The sequence below is a fragment of the Poeciliopsis prolifica genome, unplaced genomic scaffold (genome assembly GCF_027474105.1).
Source record: "Poeciliopsis prolifica strain line A6 unplaced genomic scaffold, Auburn_PproV2 SCAFFOLD025, whole genome shotgun sequence".
Lineage (NCBI taxonomy): Eukaryota > Metazoa > Chordata > Actinopteri > Cyprinodontiformes > Poeciliidae > Poeciliopsis > Poeciliopsis prolifica.
Window position 1 is genome coordinate 6,503,986 of NW_026562400.1, and position 24,417 is coordinate 6,528,402.

At 35.3% G+C, this 24,417-nt stretch overlaps 1 protein-coding gene across 1 annotated transcript in view; it reads right to left on the reverse strand.

Moving 5' to 3' along the window:
• Positions 1-18,739, reverse strand: part of myom3 (myomesin 3) — a 50,194-nt gene extending 31,455 nt beyond the window's left edge. Inside the window, exons 1-9 of the mRNA XM_055047175.1 lie at positions 18,571-18,739; positions 16,229-16,357; positions 11,451-11,555; positions 7,366-7,519; positions 6,423-6,580; positions 5,361-5,453; positions 5,020-5,108; positions 2,144-2,188; positions 12-152 (exon numbers count right to left, since the gene is read on the reverse strand). Coding sequence (XP_054903150.1) covers positions 12-152; positions 2,144-2,188; positions 5,020-5,108; positions 5,361-5,453; positions 6,423-6,580; positions 7,366-7,519; positions 11,451-11,555; positions 16,229-16,335 — 892 coding nt within the window. The 5' untranslated portion in view covers positions 16,336-16,357; positions 18,571-18,739. The remainder of the gene's footprint in view (positions 1-11; positions 153-2,143; positions 2,189-5,019; positions 5,109-5,360; positions 5,454-6,422; positions 6,581-7,365; positions 7,520-11,450; positions 11,556-16,228; positions 16,358-18,570) is intronic.
• Between the last annotated feature and the right edge of the window lie 5,678 nt (positions 18,740-24,417).

The following is a 24,417-nucleotide window of genomic DNA, read 5'->3' on the forward strand; positions in this document are numbered from 1 at the left end:
AGTTGCACTACCATCTCTGAACCAGAGGACGTCCTGCTGGAAAGGAAGCAGGTTTGAAGTGAAGGTACACTGCAGGGACAGGCCACTGCCCTCCTTTACCCACGTAGGTGGAAAGGAAATGTCAAACTGGGCTTCTTTTTGTTGCTGCAAGCCTAGAAGAGGCAGAAGAAGAAGAAGGTCAAACAATGCAATGTCATAAAATGTAATAAAAAAAGAGAGGTGGGAAGGGAAACAAAAGGATAATATTTTGAGTAAATGCTCTTTTGAACTTGTTCTGAAATAATCTTGATGATGACAAATGTAGGTACATTCTGTCAGTCTGCCATCAAAACTGATGTGTGGAAATATATAAACTTTTTAGTAGTCTGAAGGGAACACACCCAGCTTCTTCAACATCAGAAATGAAAGGATCTGAAGAGGGTTTTCAGCTAATTAAAAAATATATTTTTATGCTGAGTGGTATAACCATGAGAAAAAAATAAACCCTTCATACAAAAGACCACAAACACAAAAGACCTCTACATGAAGCAGCCTGTGGGAAAACTACATAAAACAACAGTAAAGCTGAAAATGTGGCACATTTTGAAAGTGAGCAGCTCCCTTCTGCTATCAGTCATTTTCTGGCTTAACAAGGCATGAAATCTGGGCATGACCAACATGTGTTTCAAGCAACTTGTCAAATCTGGTTGTCTGGAGTGAATCTGTCACAAACAGACCGCAAAATGTTTCTTATGATAATCATATTCTGCTTAGCTAAATCACCATTAAGTTAAAATACATATCTGCTTGTCATCATTCAAATCCTCAAAGTTAGGATGACAAAGATAAATTTGCAACAGATGCACTTTTGTTTATTGGCTGATTTGTGCTGAAGAGAATCATTTTCTCATGAGATGACCAAGTATCATTTGGATAAAAAAAAGAGGGCATGCAACTCTACAGGACATTTTCTCCGGTGAGCTTCTCCTAGACGCTGATAAAACTTCATTCAAAATGATTACTATCTGATTTCTTACTTTGGGGAAATTTACTATATTGATTGTAGAGAGAGAGTTTCTGGGAACATACTATTGTGAACTAGATTATCTTGATATGCATTTGTATGTATTTTCAGGGATGTCTCCAATTTAAAAACATTCAAAGTAACAAAAACTTTATAAATATACATTTAGAATCTAATTTTATGCCTACAAACAAAGAATGGCCTAATTAAACTATTTTAGATTTACAACATTAGATCAGGAGAAATTGCTTACTAAATGAAATGTAATGTCTCCTTATTTTACAGATTAACATTTCAGCACATTTAAAGTTGCAAATCAAGCACATCCCAGATTTGCTATTTAAGTTGTCTCTGTATAGACTGTATAGACATAATATGGCTGGAAAACGTATTCTATTTGTTTCCAAAAAATACAGTCTAGCATAGATTATTCTTGTTTTTGAAAGACTTGGAAACTACATTATGGAATAAAAATCTAGTTGATTAAAATTTTCAGCTTCCACATTCAAGCCAAACTCTAAAGTACCAATTATGTATGACCTCATTCCTCAAAGTTTTGTTTCTGATAAATATTTCTGCCTTTTTTCTACATGCATCCACAGGACATCCTTGTCAAACGTTATGAACAATCGATCAATTCTAATGAGCAGGCAGCCTTGTTATTACTGTAGAAACAGCAATATAAATCAATGAACTGTACATTTTGGTCAAAAATTGCTGATCCCCACACATGGTTGAGGCTATATAGGTCAAAGTCTACCAGAGCTGGGAGCAAAATGGGATAAATCTCCTGCTGCTGCCGATATGAAATATACATGACTGTCATTTCTGCTTTGATATGAGCAAATCATTTTACCCCTGCAGCAACCGACTCATATCTAATTAACACCCTTACATCCACAAACACCCACGGAGAAACATAAATCCAGTGATGAACAAACACCAGCGATGCACTGCATCCTTTCAATCCAACCATATCTTCCTTAAGGAAGCATGGCACACTGCACTGCTGAGTATCATGCCACAGTTTTCAAAGCCACCCAGACTTCCCTCCTTAACAGAAGAAAAAAAGGGAGCTTCAAAGTGTGGCAGAGAAAATGAAAGGGGACATATTTTATTAGGCCCTGGTTTGAAACTTACCTGTGGTCTGCGAGCACTCTGAACCAGTCATGGCTCCATGATATGCTGAATCACGAAGTAGCAGAGCAGGACAGATTAAAGAAAGGAGGGGAGGTTAAAAAATAGAGAGACATCAGGAAGAACATAGTAAAAATGAAGAAGAAGGAAGCAAAATAGGGAGGCAAATCAAACTGGGCAGGTCCACATTTACAGAAAACACAGAATATTCTCTGTAACTGAGGTTATTTCTTAAAAATAAAGCAGATATTTAAAATATAACCAAAGAGAACACACCTTGAGTAGTTGAATAATCTAATCACAATGCTATAAAAAATAGTTCCCTCTCACAGATTATTTTTATTTTAGCCTTTTTGTTGAACCTAAATGTTTTGGATTCTACATAAATGATCTCAATGTTCAGAAATCAGACAAAAATAAAATAAGTAAATCCAAATCTTTTTTTTTTAAAATGAAGATTTTATTCCATTTAAGAGAAACACCAGCCAAACTACCCTGGTCATTTGCTTAAATTGCTCCACTTGTGGTTTTGGGACAAAGTGTTAAATTGCACTGCATTATCAGATATTAGTCTGGAAAAGGATGTAAGGCCCTTTTTAAGTCTTTGGACACTAGAAAAATAGTGAGAACCATAAAACATAAAATAGGAGTGAAGCTGTTCATAAATTTCTAGCCAATCACAATTTCTCTGACAGCATAAATGTTTTATCTAGCGAGTCCTAAAATAACCAAGAACAACATCTAAAGCACAGCAACTCTCACTTAGACCTTTTTCATTCCAGTTTCATAGCTTTATGAAAGGAGGCCAGTTTCCTAGGATACCGACACCAGGTGGAGGGCCTGATTACGACTAAATTGTGTTCACCTGTGATTAGCTGACCACAACGGCAACACCAAGACCTTAATTTTCATGCTTGCTTTTGTAATACTGTAACTGTTCTTGTACAACAAGAATCTACACAGATACATGGTATGACCCAAGAACGGAAATCTGGAACGAAAAGTATGGAGAGTGGATTTATATAAACATCGTTCACCATAAATTTACAGTGAGAAGCTAACTAACTCAGTGACGGTCAATGGAAATATGCGGTTCAAGATTCACTGTAACATTTTAATGTATGTTTACTGTGCAGAAGTGGAGACATTGTTGCCAGAAATGCATTGACGGGGTTACAGGCTGTTTGCAGACTTAATAGGAATCTACATGACACAACTCCACAATTCTGCCACTGGTGAGTAAATGCTCTTTTTTTTGTTTTTTTGTTTGTTTTTTTTGTCCATGCTGTTGCTTTGAGTGAAAGCGGTTGTTTATAGGTGGCAGGACCCGTTGGTTCATTGTCATTTTGACTTTAGTGCATTTTGAATTCTCAAGATGCTCTTCATAATCTTGCACTGGTTTTGACCACTTGTTTTGTTCAGTTTCGAACCAGTTTCCTATTATTTCACAATAATTATGGTAAGAAAGTCAAGCCTGCTGTTTTTATTTGGGAGGTGGAAGGGTGTTTAATGGCCACTGAATTAGGTTTGTGATGCTCTGAAGTATTGGGTTTATCTGTTTTACTTTCTCTGTTTGAAACACTTAAAACACTTCTTCTGTCTCTTGTGGTTTTAATGTTTTTGATGAGAGCTAGGAGCATCTTCACTGTTTATTCTAGCACTAAGCTTCTTATGTCCCCCCACCTGGACTCACTTGTGGTTTCTACTTAGACTAAAAGCTTGATTAGAAGTTGTCTGTTTGACTAAAACCTGTGTTCACAGTTTGTTTACCCACAATAATCTATTCATGGACAGAATATTCTTTGTTCATCTTAATAAATTTGAAAATCAGATGAACTGCATGTATTTCAATAATCCAACTCAGAGTAAAACTCACTAAGATACAGAAACAGATGTTTGAATTGCTTTTCTGTTATGATTATTTTGACTCACAACAAACACCACCATCCAAAAGTCAGTGTCCAGAAAAATACAGATTGTCAAAAATTATTTCAGTATATAAACATAGGCCTTGTTTATATACTGATTATAGGCCCTGGTTTGAAACTTACCTGTGGTCTGCGAGCTGTGATACGAAGCTGTGATTTGCTTCGTATGAAAAAGTTGACTTTTTGCGAAAATCCCCTAAACATTTCTTGACAATCCTCTCAAGGCCGCACAACATTTCCTTCTACTCAAATTTCTATTTTTGGATACATCATACTGTAAACAGCCAGCTTCTATAACAATAACTTTTTGTGGCTTATTCTATTCTATGGGGGGTATCAATGTCTGCCTGCTGGACAACTATCAAATCAGTTTGCTTCTTCATGGTTATGTAGGTCATAACAAGACTAAGGAACATTTCTGCAATATAAATTGTTTCATGTAGTACTAACATTTTCTGGAAAACTGCATTTGAGATTTTCATTAGCTGTTAGTCATTGCAAAATTTAAAATGGCAAAAAACCAAACAAACGCATATTTATAAATAAGTTTCTCATATATTCAGGTATTTACCTTCATTAAGATGCACTTGTTTATGTTTGCATAGTTTACAGCTGAAACGCAGCCACTAGGAGGCAGTGTTGTCAATAAATAACTAAGTAGGTACAGTATGTCCTTTTAATTGAATATTTATGCAATGCAGAGTTGTTGATACTCGTCACTGGATGATTTTTATGAAAGCAGAGACATGTGCACTGAATTTGGCTGTAGATATTTCACTTTGTTATGAATCTGAATATTTATTTGCTTGATATTTGCCAAATCAGTTTTCCAGTATCTCATAACGAATATAAAGCCTGAAAGTGAACTCTTCATTATCTCAGGATCCATCTTGGTTTTCATAATAGTTTGGAGCAAAATATAACTTGCATGACATGTATAAGCTCACTCACAGTTTACCACTAAGGTTCCAAATGTTGTTGCTTCCCCCAGGGCACTCTTGGCAACCGCTTTATACTCTCCAGCATCTGCCTGAGAGCACCTTTTGAAGAGTAAACAATGCATTGTAAATGTTTGACCACGAAAAACTGTTTATTCCACATGTAGTTTTCTAGCTCATATAAATAAAAAACAAACCCTAAGGGGAAAAAAATTTTATTTCATTTTGCCAGTCACATTTTGCAGAATATTTTGCCTTGTTGAATTTCTGTTTCATCCATTTATGTCCACTTCCACAATAAGCTTTATATGCAAATATTTTCAGCATTTATAACACTTTTAATCCTGGACCTACCTTCTGATCTCCAGTAAACTGAGGCCAAAATTATGTTGAAGGCTGTAATTCCACGGTTGGGAAGATATTATTAGCGGTTCACCGTCTTTGTACCTGAAGAATAAGTAAATAATCTTTGTTGATATGACAATCATGCATGCATATTCCTTTGAAAACAAAAGCTGCATTTGAATGCTACATTCTCCTGCTTACCGATAACTTGTTTTTAACATTCTACATCAAGGTAAAGTTTGGACAACTGTACACAGCAGAAGGGAAGCCTTTGATCTTTCATTCTCTCACATGCCGAGTTTTGTTGAGCAGACATTTGTAGCTCATTGGGCTTGATGGGTCCCATATGGGTTGGTTAAACTCAGGAGCCACAGGTTATCTTGATCTCAGTGTTCATGCATACTAAATATCCTCAGCCCTTTCACGGCCTAGTCTCACAGCAACTCGGGTCTCAGGTTCAACAGTTGGCAAACTTCCTGAATTTGCACGAATAATTTTATATTAATACATGGTGCAATATTTACTTCTGGGACCTCATCTTGGGAAGAAAATGTCTCGACTTTTCAGCCACATGCTGGAGGTCATTGCTATTTTTTTTTACCCGTATTTGGCTGTTATGAATGTATGTTACTGATAGTTATATGGCCAACTGGAATTTTCTAATGACTTCATATTGTATTGCATGAGTACCAAAAACCACACTTCATTAGCTTTTGCAGTAGACAAAATATAATTTATTTTTATTTTTTGGCAAATAAGGCCATTTAAAAAAACTGTATATGTACATAACATTAAGACATCTTATTTTCTATTAATTCTCTACCTATATTTAAAAAGTATACACATAGAGAGGGGAGTGGATCCAAGGTCAAATACTTTGACCAAAAATGTTGCTTCTCATTTGCATTTTGCCATTGGCTTCAAGTGATAGATTTGACAGTCCAGTCATGGACTGGATAACGAAGACAACTAAAATTTGGTAGTGGCTAAAAAAAAAAAAAAAAAGGACACTCAATAGATTATCTAAAGCCATAGAAATGACGTGCAGAACAGACAGATGCTCATTCATACCACTGGATCTTTGGGGGTGGACAACCCTGGACACTGCAGGATAGTGTCACAGTCATTCCCTCCCAGACTGTGTGAGCTCTCAGAGGGATAGTGAAATCTGGAGCTTTCTGACTCAGTCTCTCCAAGTAGTTCATATAGGCAGACTTCTTATTTTCTGCCTGAAATGTAGATGATAGACAGTATTTTAAGAAACTAACATATTCTGTGGAAGAAGAAAATGGAATGAAGCATAACAAACTTTGTATTTGTTAGAAAGGACAACGAGGAAGTAAAAGACTAAGATATAAAAAAATAAACATTGTGAAGAAATGTGAATTCTTCATTATATTAGGCTCTGTTTTTCATTCCTTGTACATTGTGAAAAAAAAATATCTGTAGTGCTTTTAAATATGACAATCTTTTGAGTTTTCTGACTATTGCAAAAACATTCAAACCTCCTAAGCATTTTCACAATATTTTCAGGTTGCATCTAAAAACTGTATGTATTTTACTTCAATTTTATGTGATTAAATATGTTATAGAGCAATACAGAGTAGTCCATCACTATGAAGTGGAAGGAATATAATTAAAATTCTAAAAACAGTTGCAGGGTTTTCTAGGTAAAGCTTTATCATCTCTAAATTAAATCGGTTGCAACAAGTTGCACCCTTAAAAAATCTTGTGTGTAATTTAATCTCAGTGGAACAGGTGTTTTGTGTTTAGAAGACCTCAGAAGTTTTTTTGAGATAAGCAAACAGGACCATAAAGATCAAGGAACAGGCCAGGTTAAAAAGTAGAATATCTACTTCATGTTTTTCTTCCCCTTAACCATTTGACATTGTCTTTAATACAAAATTCCAATGCATTGTAAAATTTGGGTGTGAATACATAACATATGTAAGGCAGTGTGCATCGAAACATGTACATCGACAAGTATGCATACATGAACTACCTATCTCTCTACCTGTCTGCGGAGCGCCATTTTGTCAACACGATTGCGCAACATATGCTGGTTCCTTATCACATCTATCTCAGTCCTCTCCACCTCGTTGCCAAAGCGAGTCCACTTCTCTCTGTGGTACTCTTCATCTGTCGCCATCGTTTCTTGCAGAACTTCCCTAACACAAAGGAAAATTAAAAACTTTTCTTCTTACTTTTTAAAATAAGTTATAACAAAGCATAACTGACACCAAGGCAAAACAGCAATATGGCTAATTGTTGTATTACCTGCATTACCTAACTTTTTTTTCTCTTTTTCTTTTTTAAATTTGGCAAAGTAGCAGCAGCAGCACCAACAACCTGAGCAGGTTGTGCACCAATTGTAAGATGCCACTGATTGTTTTTTGAATGTGGATATTTAATTCTCTCCCAATTTATTTAGACAAATGTTAATTTTCTTTTATGGCTCTTTCAAAAGCTCAGGATCGACCATTATGGTTTGTTGCTTTGTGCTTCTGTCGTTTTGTATAATGAGCTCGATTTGGTCTCATGTTCCAAAGGGAGTTAGATGTTACTCTTTCAGGACAGGAAAATCAAACTCAGCTGCCACTGCTGATTTGTTTGAATTTAAAAAGATGAGCTGCCTGCTACCAAAAAAAATCTGCCACATATCTATCTTTACAGGAATTCACATGTGGACAGTATTACAGTGTATAGTATTTTTAATTCATCCATATGTTTGGTTTTAAACATGCTTCACACACAGTCATGGACCTTCCCTGTATTTTCTGAACATTTTTAATAGTTGCCACTAAACAGGGATATGTTTTTTATTTTTTGATTGACAGTCCCAAGAGCTTAATTATTTCAGAACCTACTACACAAATAGAAGCAGAAGCAGGGACTGGAACTTGAGTATTCAGATAATCTCTTCCCTTTGCCTTGATGGCCAGTAGAGTAGAAATAATGGACCTCAAATGGTTGTAATTATTCTGTAAAATGCATAAACTGGATGAATAAATATGCAAGTAAATGCACATGCTTAAATCATATACACATCCAGGAGCTCAAAACACAGCTTTAACTTGTGAGTTTGCTTGATAATTTAATGTGTGCCAGTGTTGCTTAAATTGCATCTCATCCTAAAACATGTAGGTAGGCAAAATGTTGGAAAACCACCAAATGCCAGATTCTCTTCAATAAAAATTAAAATGAATGTTACTCTCTCAAATCCTGTCAGGCACAGCCAAAGTAATAGTATTTCACTATTCAAAAGCTTTCAGCCCCATCTTTCAACTCTTAACCTGCAGGAGTTAATCATGCTACACATTAGTGGATTTCCATCCCTTTGTGCTGAAGTTTCAACCATTCTGAATTCATCAAGATATCTGAAAAACATCTTGATGATAACTTATCATCAAGATGTCATCATTTATCATCATTAACGTCATAAAAATAAGTTATCATTTCATGATTACTTCATAAAAATCATTTCATGATTACTTCATAAAAATAAGTTATCACTTAATGATAACTTATTAAAAATAAATCTGGTTTAGATCAAACGTGTTTTTGCAGCAAGACAAAGTATTTAAAAGCTGAAATGGCCTTGTAAAGTTGGATTAATTGCACACAGAAAATTAAAAGGGCTATTGGCTGATAATATAAAAGTTTAGGGAAGCGAGCACATAAAGATATGAAACGGTAAATTGGGTAGGATCCTTTTATACTGCTTTGGCACAACTAGAATCTCTCCTTTGTTTCACCTCTGTGGTAATGCTGCCTAAGCATTCACCATACTTTCCATTAGAGGGACAAAAAAACAACAACAATTGTTCTATTCAGATGTCTTCTGTTTTTACTTTTCAAAAGGTCTTGGGGATTATTAAGATATTTACTGTCAAATTTCAAACAAGGCTTTGTGCTACATTTGTTTTATAGTAGATGGATAGATGAATTTTGTCTACGGTAACAAATATTCCTTTGACGAGGCTTAAATCATATTAAAATAAAAATTAAGATTATGCAAAATAAAATTACAATGACAAAAACAAGACCCATACACACTTGCAAACCTTTGCAAGAAAACTTAGGGTTTGCTCCATTTGTGGATGAAGGTTCTCATCCTTGATGTCTAGTGGGTTTTTTTTATTCAGTTATTTTTTAATACTTTGTGTTGTCAAGTAGGATCAATGGATGTTTTTCTTAATATTTTTCAATTTTAGTTAATATATAAAATCAAACTTTCTTTTACTTCTTTTCTGTCCTTTTCACCCCAAATTGGCCAGGAAACAGGGAGAAATATTCAATTGTTCCAATATACACTGTTATGTGTAAATTCTCAACAACCTAGAGAGATGTCACAAATGTTTTGACACAAGTGTAATCACATTCTGGATGGATTAGAAGACAACAAAATGGCTGCTCCTGCAGTTAAGCCTCCAAATGTGAAGAAGTTATTAAATCTCAAGACAGATGCTGTGTGACCCAGACGAAACAAGGTGCCCTTATAGTAAGAGAGGGATTTTGATAAAGCAAATCAAGTCACCAGAGGCAACAATTCCCTTGCTTCTGTTCTTTGTGACCTAAACCTCTGTACCATTCTGGGGCTTATTTTTAGATGTGACATCCTCTTTCTGACAGCTGAACAGTAATCCTGTTCTGGCAACATGATCAGGAGACACTCGCAGAGTAAAGGATAGCTCTACACTACAAGCTGTTAACAAAGTGCTCCTAGATTCCTATTCACTACGGTAATACTTTAGACTACATGTTCTGGTAACAAATTACATCTGGTAACCTCCATAATACTCCTGTTGTTCTGCTGGAAAGTCTTCCAGCTTGTTTGGGGTGTAAAAAGAAGTATTTTACAAAAGTCCTTAAGTGTCATCAAACCTGGTGATGAGTCCTTGAAAGTGGAAATCTTGTCAACTGAACTGGATGTCGAAGCTTAGATCTACACCCCACATTGATTATCCAGAATATCATTAATATTATGTTAACTATCAGAAAAACCAGCTGATGGGCTTTGTACCATTTTGCAGACACTTCCTTCTCCTCTTCCTCTGTATAAAATGGAGACAAAGCTGCTGCAGTATGACACAGTTGAGTGATTATGGCTCATTATTGGTGTGACATTATTTAGAACAGCAACTGAAGGGCACCAGCTGGCCTTTACAGACATGAATGGATGAGATGAGGAAGAAGCCTTGACTTCCACTGTCAGATGAGACTTTAAAAGCTTTTACTCTGAAATGACGTGCAAGGCAAAGTGTGTGTAGAACTTGACCCCCTTCTCTGAAGGATATGAAAGTGAGATCTGATTGATGGGAAGAGCATTAGAGGATGCATACATCACATAGGGAGGAAGTCCTCAAAAGAAGTATGAGTGTTTTTTTATTTTTTTTATTTATTAATTTATTTTTTTGCAACTTTATAAACAAAATGATTCCCATGGGAAACTGAAAAAAAAAAATTTTTGTCGTGAGAATCAGGGCACACTGCATAATGTTCCCCGAGTTGGCCTATGGTTCACAAGGTCACTGTACTTGTCAACTCGCTCACCTCACAAAAATCACACAGCATTGTAAAAAAGAAATATTGGAATCAATAAAGTCAACAAAACAGCTCTAGTGGAGCAACTCTTAAGCACTGTGAGTTTGCTGACCTCCTCAGCAAAGGCATATTTCCTTGGAAACTTCAGAAAGCCATAATAAAGATTAATAGAGTCACAAAATACTAATGTGTAGAAACTCTGAGTTGAAATGTTTGAATTAAATTACTAAAATTATATTTTTATTACACTCTAATTTACTGATATGTTCCTGTGGCTATTATTACACTATACAAAAGTATCAGATGTTATTATGCAATTACTGTTGCGCTCTCAAACAATATGAAAGCATATTGTCTCCCTTCTAGAACAAGACAAAAACATTTGTTACAACTGAGCACCTGAAGGGACTTCTAGCCCTCCGTGTTGTAAAGGTAATTGAGAAAAACGTCACTACATGCAGACTGCAGTGTTTGCTTTTATCTATGATGTCACTCTAGGCTGAATTGTCAATAAAGCATACCGCATATACAAACATGGCTGAAATACTATCTTACCAAGTCCTGTGGCGGGGTAAATTGTTCATGTTCAGGATCTCTTTGACAGACATCACATCAGCAGGAATGATGGGCTGAACATTAGAGTAGGAGGCATCCTCATCACTAAGGAATTCGAAACATGTGGGAGGAAAAAAAATGTATTAACACTCATTTTACATATTATTTAAACACAAACAATAAGATATCTGGTCTTATGTAATTTACTCTTCTAATCATAAAATTGACCTTCAAAACAAAGTTAATTTTCATTGTTCTCATGTACCACTAGAAAGCAGCACCGACAATGGACCGAACTTTAAATTAAATCATGCTTCTACATAAGTTCTGCTTAAAACTAACAAATGGATTGTACATAAGGCTTTAGGTTAGTAAGGACTAGTTCTAAATGGCCAGTCTTCAATAAAGAGGCTGATTTTATCCAATATGTTCTCACAGTTCTTAGCAAGGTGAATGGTGACACAAGTTCAACTAACGATGCAGTCTGGATTTTTACAGCCATGAAAAATTAAACCCCATATTGTTCTGCTTCTGTTCAAAGATAAGCCCTAAATGGGGATTAGTTTGTAATGTTTTATCTTTTGTTAGTTTTAAGTACTGTAGAAGTACTACATTGCAACTTGGTGATTGTTTGGCAGAATCTTATTTAAAACGTATTATTAAAAAAACATATTTGCAGCACTGCCAAGAGGAAGTATCACCGTTTACAGAAAGAGTATTTTTTTTCACTAACAAAGAAATTCCCTGAGAGGTTTCTGCAGAACTTTGGCATAACATCAATGGATCAACTATCTATTGTCTCTTTTGTTCTGTTTTTAGGCATTTGTTCTGTTCTTATTTCCCACGAACTCAGAAATTTAGATATTGCTTCCTTGCTGTATTTAGTCTTTTAGAGCCTGCACCATTTTATTCTGTAGCAGACCAGTTCTCAAAGAGCATAATCCTGTCCAGATAATTCAGTTATTAGCAATAAGTCTAACAGTGATGTTCTTGCAAAATTTTATTCTGCAGTGAACTTTGAACTAAAATCTTCACTCACTGGATCCTTTTATTAGATACACCTGTTTTAATTTTTTTGTTTGTACAAATAGTAAATCTGCCAATCATAATGCAGCAACTTAACACATTTAGAGATGGGATGAAGAAATCTTGACATAAAAATCAAGGATCAGAGAAAGAAGAAACTGACTTTATGAGACTTGTTGTAGCTATTGTTGTAGTTGCCAAATGGGAAGGTCTTATCTGCTGGAATATTAATGTACTTGAGTTTACAAATTATCCAAGGCATGCTGATAACCGACTCTGAACTTTGTAGATATCTTGAATCTTGAAGCAGAAGAGCTACAGCAGCAGAAAACCACAGAGGGTGCCACAGTTTGGAAGCTGCCTAGTTTTGATTTTAGCTGCAATGTTCAGCTGGTGGCCAGAATTACAAAATAATAATAATAATAATAATAATAATAATATAATAATAATAATAATAATAATAATATGAAGGTATACTCATTCAGGCTTGTTTCAATAGTTCAGCCTGGTGGTGTGGTGTAATGATGTGAGGAACATTTCCTGGCACACCTAGTGCCACATCTTTGCAGAGTAATTTTAGGGCAGACCGTCCCTTTTTGGTCATAATGGATACTCATCTGCTGATCTCTAATTTCAGCTAAGTAATGTACTATATCATAAAGTTCAAATAATCTCAAATTGATTTCTTTAATGGGTTCACTGTACTCAAATCCTGTCCTTATCTGTGCAGTTGAAAAATCTGCAGCAGCAATGTAAGAGTATCGGTGAACATTAACCAGATTTCATGAGCTCTGTTTTTGACGCAAGACTGAAAGCGGTTAACAAAGCATACAGAGACTCAACTTGGCACCGACAGTATATACCTAATAAGATAACCAGTGAGTGTTTGTTTTAAAGGGTCAACTCAATTGGTGCATTACATGTTTTGTGAAAAAAAACAAAACAATAAAAGAACAATAGTAACTCGAGTTCTCCTGCGCACAATATGACCCATTTTTATTCAAGTGTGAAAAATGTCATGACCAGAATCAGCTGCTTCAGCTCTGTGTTCCCCTTTCCTTAACTGCTGTAAAAACACATGTGCTATTGTCTTCAGGGAGCTTATGCAAACAGGAGGAACAGTGGTTATAATTGTGAAGTCACACATACCAACCATGTAGGTTACAAGCCAAAGGCTTTTGGATCTATTTAACACTTTAACTATGGTACAGTGGTGATGTTTTTGTGGCATTTTAGCATACAATCATTGAGAACATTTAGCTCACGTAGTGCACTGCTGTCAACTCTTAATTATGCTTGTATGTGCGCTTCAATTGATGAGTCAGAACATAAACTCGACATAATAATAATGAAAAAAAAATAATACAAGGCACTAGACATGTACAGCGAGGGCATTTTTAATGAAAACATAACCTCTTCAGGGATCCAAAGCATGTCCAGTCATGTCGATACACACTTGATACTCTTGTTTACATGCTTGTGGCTGTACAACTGGCTGGTGAGAGGCAATAAGTGTTCACCACAATAAACTGAACTGACCTTTTTTTTGGGCATCTCCATTTACAGGAGAAGGGAGTTTACTGGTGGCAATGAGATTTAAAGACGAGGAGCCACTTTTTAATTCATTCCCCTCTTTGGCAGATGACTGTTGCTTTTTTAAAATTGAATAAGTACAGCTACAGTGAGGGGGCATTTAAATTTTCTGCTTTTTTATTGTCTCACAACTATATTTAAAATATTTGCTCAACATTGAAACAAAGTACTGTAAACTCCACCTGCATTGAAATAATAATAATAAAAAAAAAACAGCACGGTTTATCTGTCAGATATGTTTACTCAGGTGTAAATGATGCGAATCCCAACTACCGTTGCCTCTAAGGTCTAGCTAGCCTCAGACATTACTTTTCACAAGCCATCTTACAAATTGCAATGCAAATTTACTTGACTTCTCTTTTCCTTTTGTTTGCCAGCTCAGAAATTTCCCTATTTCACGGTACTCTGAGAACAACTTCTGCTTTCCTGTTCTACGGGTGGTATCACGAGAGTACAGCCACAGTTAGATGCACAAAGAGACAAAACCACAGGGCACAACATATAAACACACAGGTGCATCCAGTGACGCCAGTGTGTGACTTATACTGTGTGCAGAAAACTGGGGGATGTGAAGTCATGTGTCAATAAACATTAAGAGCGTTCCTCAAAACACTAACAGGGGGAAATGAAAAGAGGAAAAATTGACTGGTACAGGACAATCTGCTCTCATTGTGTGCATCTCAAAAAGTCTTACAGAACAATCTAACCATCGCACACAATGGGGGGGAAGTAAACAGTTTGAAAACGTAGTTTGAAATTTAAAAAAAAAATATTTATCAATACTACAAATCACCTGCTTGTGCTCATAATTATTTTATACACGAAGAGACATGTCCTCTAAGTTCAAGTTAAACTAAGCTTGATGGTATAATTGCACATTTTTAACCTCTCTAAGTAGGAAAGTGGATCCAGTGCTCTTTTTATTCCGCAGTGGAGATTGTAGGTCCACAGGTTAGCCTAGTTTAACAACTTGCTGCAGTAGAGGCTTTGAAAATCAAGCAAATTTGACTTGAGTGTCAAATGGCAGAGGGAAAGTGATTTTGGTTAAATCTCAATAGGATTCTTTTGGCTCATGTTTGATTTATTGTATGAATTTCATTCTTTTTAACAGAATGTGTAGCTTTGTGCTGTATTTGAGTCATTGTGAAGATGATGAATGCCATCTCAAGGGGAGATGGGTCTAGAAATATATAGGGTGTGCTGAGATGTGGGTGGAGGTGGCTGAGGTTGAGAGATATGTGATGAGAAAAGCAAAGTATCATAAACTCCTGTAGTTAGAAATGCATTTTGAACTCTTGGATGCATATTGTGACACTGAGGGAAGATTTTTGTTGTTGTTGTTTTTTTTTTTTTACTTATCAGATGAATTAACAAGTACACATAAGAATATTTTTGCGAAAATACTATGCATTGTTCCTGTCATGGTACTTTGTTTTTTGCTTCTCTTACAGTTATGGTAAAGGTAATAACCGGAAACCTTGCTGATTTTGCATTTTTAACACCTGTTTCAGAACCGCTCCAGTCCCACAATTATCTGCTGGTTGCAGACATTTAAAAAGTTTACTTCTGTGGGACTTTACAGATTTTTGACTTTCTCAAAAATAATAAAAAAAAGGTTTACATCGGCTACATTTAAACTGAGAAACATGGTTTACTTATGCAGTTTAAGATCAAGTGGAGCTGTCTGAGCTATCAAACTTGCCAAAAAGGGATCTAAGCTAATGTCCCACAGATTCACCTTTTTAATTGAAAAGACTGAGCAAGCAATAAAAGGTATTTACAGTATCTGTAATGGGAATGTTGATGTGAGCTGAAGTAAATCTAATTGCACCCTCCTGTATCTAACTCAATAAAACAGTGTGTGCCTAATTGCAGCAGTTTCATTACTGGAGATTTTATTAATAGTTTCTGGGTCGGAAATAGGGTAGATGGCACAGAAGAATGCTATTTCTAGCAGAAATATGAATACATTTAGGATAACTACATATTTGGCTTAGCTTTTTACTGCAATTTTGTAGTAAATAGTGGTTGAATTCCAGGACTTCACCAATTTAATTCTTAAACTGCATTCATCGTTATAGCAAAGTCAGAAATCTTAGTAATATCCCTGACACCCCGTTTTCTTTTTCCTCCAACAAATCTCAATAATCGCTTTACACCTGGAAGTGAAGGTCCGCTTCTTTATCTGGGAGGAAAGCTGCATGCCGTGAGACATGTGGGACAACTGCTCTTCTTGCTCTCGTTGCGTCACCATCTTGGTTTCCATGGTAAAATACCCCAAAAGGCACCTGTGAGTGTGTGGGAGAAGAGAAGCAGGAAGGGGGAGCCAGGTGGGATACATTTTCAATGAGAATCTCACACCAAATCCATATTAGTCCTAGCTGGGTAATTTACTGGATTGGGAGTAAGTTAGACGTAACTAACTTAGCAATACATTTTTGCAAAAAATTTATTATAAAGCATGTTTAAAACATTTTAACCATGCTTTTAAAATGTTGAAAAAAAAAATGACCAAACTTGGTAAACCTTTTAACAAGTTGATGCAATTTCCTGAGGTTTTGATGAAATGCAATCAATATGTGATTGTGCTACTTTCCCCTGCTCTGTATTTACCACATGATTCCTTCTTTCCATATCATATTCCAAGAGTGATAGTTGAGTGTTAGATGCCACCATTCTCTCATATTTCATAAAATATGTATTTGGAGATGGTATTTGGTGGAAAATAATTACCAAAACAAATTGAATAGAAATCACAGGATGTAAAAACATCAACCCAACAATTCAAAACATCAATAGGAAAACTGATATCAAACTACCTCACTACAAGGTATCTTATCTTTCTCTTGCATTTTTATTCTAAAATAGTTTTTTTTTGATCTGGCAAAATGAATAGTTTATCTTTCAAGTGCAATTTTGCACCATATTAGTCCAGGGTGTGCAACCCTTCACTGAAAAAAGAAATATGGAAGTAAATCTTATAAAATTTAATTTTAGGAAGCAATAATAGTGAGAACAACTTGTTTCCATAATGAGCTGATAAAGCATTCAGTGAGAAGGAAGAAGTTAGATTTTTCAGTGTCTGCAAACAATGCACAAAGTACTGTAAAAATATTTTGCGACTTAAATACCTAGAACAAATTTAAAGCACAGGAAAATGGAATGTTATATCAGGTTGAAGTTGTACTAAAGTTGGGCTTTAAGAAACATGACCGATGTCATTGATCTTTCTAAAATAATCAGATTTCTTGCTGGTGGATGTTGTTCTCAAAGTTCATTAATTTATCTGAAACGTCCTCCATAAGGGCGTCTTGAACAAAATACCAAGTACTTGGTGTGGATGAATCCAAATGGGTATCATCGAGAAATGAGATTCAGCCTAACTGGGTCATCAGTTAAGCCTGCTTCTTTCCTTTATCATGTTGAATATGTTGACTATTTAATGAATGGATTAAGTGTTACACAAGCAAAATGGAAAATAGCTAAAAAGAATTAGGGTAAAATATTTTGATTGTGGTTAAAGCTTTGGTGTCTTGAAAAGGTGTGTTACAGTCCCATGTTAAATGAATCACTCTTCTGAAGACTGCTGAGTCCCTAATAATCCATCAGTTGAGGTTTGGCATGCTGCTGCCCACACCCTGCCCGTCATTAATCATGGTGCTGCTCTGGGGAAGTGAACGCAGAATGCGCCCAACAAACAGAATCAGGTTGCGCTTGAGTGATAGCTTCATTCAACCACTCCCAACAGAGAGCACCTGTGTTTGCAGCATAATGTGTTATTTCTTCTCATCTTCTTCGATTACACAATGGAAAAAAGTGCAGAGTTAGATAATGGGCTAATACACTAGTGGGTCAGTTTAATCCCTTGTGTTTTTTTGTTTTGCTTTTTTTTGTATTTTTATCTATGCTCATGACTCTGATGTACAAAAGCAGAGGTTTGTTTGAGCAGTAATAATGGCAGACCAAACCATGTTACCCATTACAATTTATCAATCTATGTTGGGAGGTGTGGATACTGGTATGGAGGAAAAGGCAAGCACAAAAACTCTTAACTGAAGTGCTCCCAAAACTCATACTTATCACTGTAAAGGCGGAAGAAAAGTGTTTTCGGATGATTTTGTTCAGTCTGTTCAGTTTGCCAAGGAAAGCTATGTGTGAACAAAATGAGAACTTACTTGATGTCGTCCCTCGAGAGTAATTAAAAGCTACATCCACTGAGGCCAAGAAAAGATTAGACCATTAAGAAGTTCAACAAGCTGGATAAGCTAGAAAATACACTCAAGAGGAACAACAAGAGAAAAGAAACCTCCTTGGCAATGCAAAGACTGTATAATTAATAGCACTTTGCAGATGTCTTGGAGGAGAATGCAATTCACACAGTCCTAATATATTTTTTCATGCATGGGAATGCATGAATTCGGTCTTTGACATCAGATAAAATCCTCTTGAATACTGTTTGTAGTATGTCTATAAAATATGAAAGGAATGATACACTACTTACCCTTTCTTCAAAAGGAAAAGAGATCAGGTCTTCTGGCTGTCAATAAATAGTAGGACAAAGCAGGCACTTTTCCCAGCTGCCTGCTCACCTTAAAAATGTTCGGTCTTGGAATCTACCTTCTGTGTATTACCAGTCAGGGTCTATGTCCACCTCTCTGAATCCTTTGTCTTTTGCTGAAGCGATGAGGTTGACTCTGAACACAAAGTGTCCTCCAGTGCCAAGTATGTGGACCACACAATGCTCTTTCATTCTTGAGTTGGTAAATATAGACTGATGACATTTTCTCCGACCCACAAATACCCCCAACCTAGGCTGCACTTGTCCTAAATGTATGCACACAATCACCACTATGACCATAATCAGTGATCATCACCATCAGCCCTATTGTTTTAGAGCCATTTCTTTGGACAAGCAGCTAAGACACAAGCAACAATGAGACAACTCTTCACTGTACAACACAATAAAATCAGATGAAGAGAAGAATTGGAGTGGCCTCATGTTCACCTGCCCCAGAAAAAAACAAGATATTGTTTTTAACCTTCTTAGCACTATCATACCTGATGTTAATTGTCAAAAAAAGGAACAAAAAAAAAAAGGATTTCAGAGCAGGACTGATCTTTAATAGAAAAACAATAGAAAACAGAAAAGAAAGTTGTTATAAAAAGGGAAGCAATTGAGAACTGAAAAAGTTTTATTTAAAAAAAAAAAATCTTATGGAATGTAGGTTGCGATAATTTTGTGAAACCAACAACTCTCCTCTTCTTGTTGGGTCCAGAATATCTCCCCTTTTGAAATGTTGTCAAACAGTGGTATGGAAACAATTTTTGAATTATTATAAGCCAGAGCATTTCTGTCTTAACATTTTTTATTGACAAATAAGCTTTAATATGCTGCTAGAACTTTATGATATATAAAAATAGTCTTCATAATCTGAGTTTGCAATATTCCAGTAACAAAGAACTGCTGCTATCTTATTTGTTTGGTATTAAATTTCAGATGTTAAGCATTATTACTCGACATGTCAAAAATATATATTAAGTCAGTTAGATTGACTCCTAGCTGTCCTAAACACCCACAGCTGATGCATAATTAGAAATACTAAAGCTCAAGCAGAGTGATGAAGGCATTGTTTATAATTGAAATAAATAAAACGGATCAAATATGGTTTAAATCTAATCAAGCAAAACAAGGGAAGCTAGAAATGTATTTATCATACTGAAGAATTAATTAGGATGTATAGTAATTGTTTTCAATTCTATTGCCCTTAAAAATATTTATAAATATTTTTTAAAATCCCACTTTTTCTCACATTTGAATCTCTAAGATTGCAATTGAGTTTGTGGCTCGTTGTTGATGATTTCACGTGTTTGCAAGTAACTTAAGAAAATCTGATGAACATGTGTCGTACTTGCAAGATTCTTTTTCTTAACATGCATTAAGTGGACATTGCTGATTCGACTCACAATAACCAAACATACACCAATGCTCCACTACAGGGAATCATTCGAGGCCACAGAATATATTTATAGGCACACCTGCCTTTGGAATATCAACACACAATACAAGCTCAGGTTGCTGTGCCCTTTATTTTCATCATTCGTCAGCATGAGTGTTGGACTAAGAATAACTGAGACAAGACAGCTGAGACACGCCTTTATAATTTATATCTTTTTTTGTATGACTTCTCAGATTCTGGCTTCACTTGGAATAATTTAACCCAGATTTGTTTTCTTTTATGCTATAGCTAGAGAAAATCAGTATTGACGAGTATTATATCTATATCCATAGTTTAAGTGAGGACTCGTGATACTATAACTTCCAAATAATTTATGCAAATGTTGTAGGAAAAGTCAGTGGATTACCACAAAAGTGATCAAAATGCAGATACTATGATTGATGAATCCTCTATTCAGCTATAAATCCAGATTATACCAAAATGTCCCTAATAAACAGACTAACAAAGACTGTGGCAGTCACAGGAGGGAGAGCAATTAGAAAATACATGTGGTTATCTCCAGGCAGACACCATTTATGTGTACTATTTTTGGTTGGCTATTTTCATTTTATCTTCCTCCCTGGTTCCATGAGAGAGGTCAAAAGCCAAGTAAATATATATATATATATATATATATATATATATATATATATATATATATATATATATATATATATATATATATATATATATATATATGTGTGTGTGTGTATAAGATGCACTGACTATGCTGTGATAAGCCATGTGTTAGTCTCCTGACTTCTGGTCAAAAGATAATACTCAACTAAATTATAATTCCTACAGACTGTTAGTGAAGATTATCCAATTTTTGGTCCTTAATAAAACCATGAGCTGTACATCTGTGAACCTCACTCCACTCTGGTAATTATCTAAGATTTTAAGAATATACATTTCTCAATACTTTTCAAAACTGTTTAATTTTCTTTTCTAAGAGACTAAATTTTAGGTTTTCATTAAACCATAATCAAGACGACAAGAAACAAAATCCTGGAATAAGTCAGTCTGTATGCAGTAATTCTAGATATTAGTTTCAGTTTCTGAAATAACTAGCAAGAAATATTTCTCTTTTTTGCAATATAAAAAAATTGGTTAACTATACTAGTATGTATTTGAAGTTGAGCACAAATTCAGAGGTTTACAGGACTTTACATTCACATTCATCAGTTGTTTTGTATCAAATAAATGTAATTTTATTAAATAGTTTTGAAAAGCATTAAAAAGTGTATTTCTTAAAATTATAGATAATTACCATAGTGGATTGAGGTCCACACTATAGCTGATGATTTTATTAGGCACCATCATTTTGGACAATCTTCACGAAAAGTCTGGAAAAATCTTTCAATAAATAAAATAAAATGGGGATTTTTATTTTTATTTTTCGGCAATAAAAATGAGATGTTTCCTGGTCATAAAGTACTTAGGAGAGTGCTCGCTGATATGAGACATTTTCTGGTTATAAAATACTTATGTGTGCTCCCTGGCATTTAAATGTTTTTCCCCTTTTATTTATGTCCCCTTTGAGAACATGGCACAGACACCATGCAACTCATAGTTTAATAGACAACTCAACATAGGAACAGATACAACTCCACTCTGTTGTGTCCAGATTGGATAGATTGTTTTCCTTCAGAAGAACTGACCTAGTTCAAACAAAATGTATATATTTTTTCATCTTTTCACTGGCTATAAAGTGCAGAGTACCTTTAATGGACACAGAAGTTTTAGGGCAGATGAGTCATTTCTTTGGCCAGCTTTGATAGCTGTTTCCATGGCTTTTTTCTAATAAAGGCCCATTAAGACATCATTAAAATGCAAGAGAGGAATGGATGAGGAGCAAAGTGATTCCATCCAATTACATGTAGACTTCAATTTATGAAATAATTTGGTTTGGGAGAAAGGTCAGCCTCGTCTTCTGAACAGGACAGCCGGCTGAGGGTTGTGATTCATTCGTGTCACTGTGCAAAATCCTCTAAACCTGACATCACTGGGAAAATCAAAAGAAGATCTGATCTTTAATTTAATAAGTGGTATCTCATCAATGTTGAGATAGAAACTGATATATTGAGGCCTAGTATAACTGACTCTAACATCTTAATTCTTTTGATTATGCAAGAACATCTACAAACCTTGACTTGTCATGGGGTTTATTAGATTGTAATTGACCAGGGTTAAAAAAAAAAGGTATTTTAAGAGATGCTCTTTGCGTTTTGGTTATGAGAAAAACATATTTAGCTTTTCATTCACTCTTGTTGGCAATCATCTGTATTGCCATCAGCTTGTGCCATCCTCTCCAGGGAGTACTAAAACTTTTATGGTAAAAATTCTCCTCATTGAAGAGATTTAAAATCCTACTAAATGGCACCAGTCCAGATCTGACCTTAGTCTACTGCTATATGCTGAGGATAATGTTGAAAACTTCTTGTAAAAAATGAGCCGTATAGTAAATATTAGCAAACCTTGAAGGTGAGAGTGCACCAAATTCTGTATTGTGCTTCAGCTTCTTTTCAGTGATGAGGAAGGATCTCCTCCACATTGTTTGGTTCACCATGATAAAGTCTGATGATCACACTTTGAGAATTTTATGCTTTATCAGACCTCTTGTGTTGAGGGGCAATCTGAAACTCGGGTCAGATTTTTTATTTATTGATAAGCTGATACTGGTGCATCCATTTTGGAGTTAGTGTGGTTTGGCTCATTTTCAATAAATGTTAATTCACATAATTATTAATTATTGTTTTGATTAACAAACTCTGAAAACTTTTTACCTTTTTCCATCTTTAATTTCCTCACAGTCACAATAATGACACAAATACTATTGCTCTCATAGAAGAAGGTCTGGCTTGACCCCTCCTGTTTAAACGTTTTGCTTCTAATGGGTTTGGCTGACATCACGTTGTGGCAAAATTGGGATTGCAATATATGTTAATTAAAATGTGTGTGTGTGTGTGTGTGACACCTTATCTATGGTCATGTTCATTTTGTTGCAAAGTATAATGATGAAGCTTTTTATTTTTAGAGATAAACCAAATAATTTTAATTTCTTCATCTTCCTAAAGCTGCTACTTCTCAAAATAATTTCCTTTCTCGAAATGTCGAACCTGGTTTCTCTAATCCATGTCCTGCTTGTCAAAGAAATGGTTGAAGTGGCCAGACTCAGAGACCATCAACAAATTCATTGATCTGGGCCAGGCACAAACCCACAGCAGTGATTGAAATTCTGTTTGGGTGGGAAAAAGTGGGTTCATTCAAACAACCATCCCCCTTCCAAAGTTTCATCATGGCTCTGGCACTCAAGAGAGTTTGCTCTGAAATGTGCTCCTCGATATCACCCTGACTTGGAGATGTGAAAGAAAAGATTGATGGGTTTTCCACCAAACAGAAAGAATAGAACATGTCAGAGCTGGTAGGCAATTTAAAGAATGATTATTTCTTCCCCTTTTCCAAAGATAAGCAAGATATAAAAACAGATTCAAAGGGGATGGTGGAAAAATCTTGACAGCAGCAACTGGCTGGTTTCTTCTCTTGTAAGACACCTGAGACAAAAAAAAATTGTCTTGCCATTAAAGTTTCTCTTTTTTATTACGGCATTTTGTCTGAAAGATTGATATCGACTTGAACTCTTATTTCATTCGGCTTTTCCTGTTTATTACTTTGGGGGTTTTTTTCTTGAAAAAGTATTGTCTCATTTATAGATTTAATATTTTGTCACTGGCTCCTTGCATATTAATTAATTTGCTGATTCTCACAGGAGACATTTTAAATGTTAAATTCTTATTTTTTGTGAATTTCTTTCCAGAAAATTTAAAATCAGCTTTCAGTTCTTGAGCTTGACTTGCTTTGAATCATTCCTCTATAATCATCTTTTTGTATCAGACCTGGCTTCACTTTAACCTAGAAATAACTAGTTGGAATATAGTAATTCACATCAACCTTGGGTTTGGTTTACAGGTCCCAGAATAATTAGGATTGTGTTTTATTTTTCGTTTTTTCCCAAAACTTTGAGGGGGTAGGGAAGTATCAAGAGAGACTGAATATCAGTTAATCTGGTGTTTTCTGAAATGATTATGAAATTGTTTTGCAACTGATCAAGAGCAAATACTAAATTGAAAAATAGATGTGATGAATATCTGATCACAAAGAGAAACTATTTAATTGGTCATAGATTGCAATTAAGAAAGTTCTGTGACGCTTTAAACTCGTAATTCTGAAGTTCTGTCTTCTTTTTAGCAAAGCTAACAATAGCTTCAAATTAACCGAAACAGTTGGAAAATATCCCATCAGTATAACTACTTTATTAAAGTCCCTAATCTAATAAAATAAGAAAATTATCG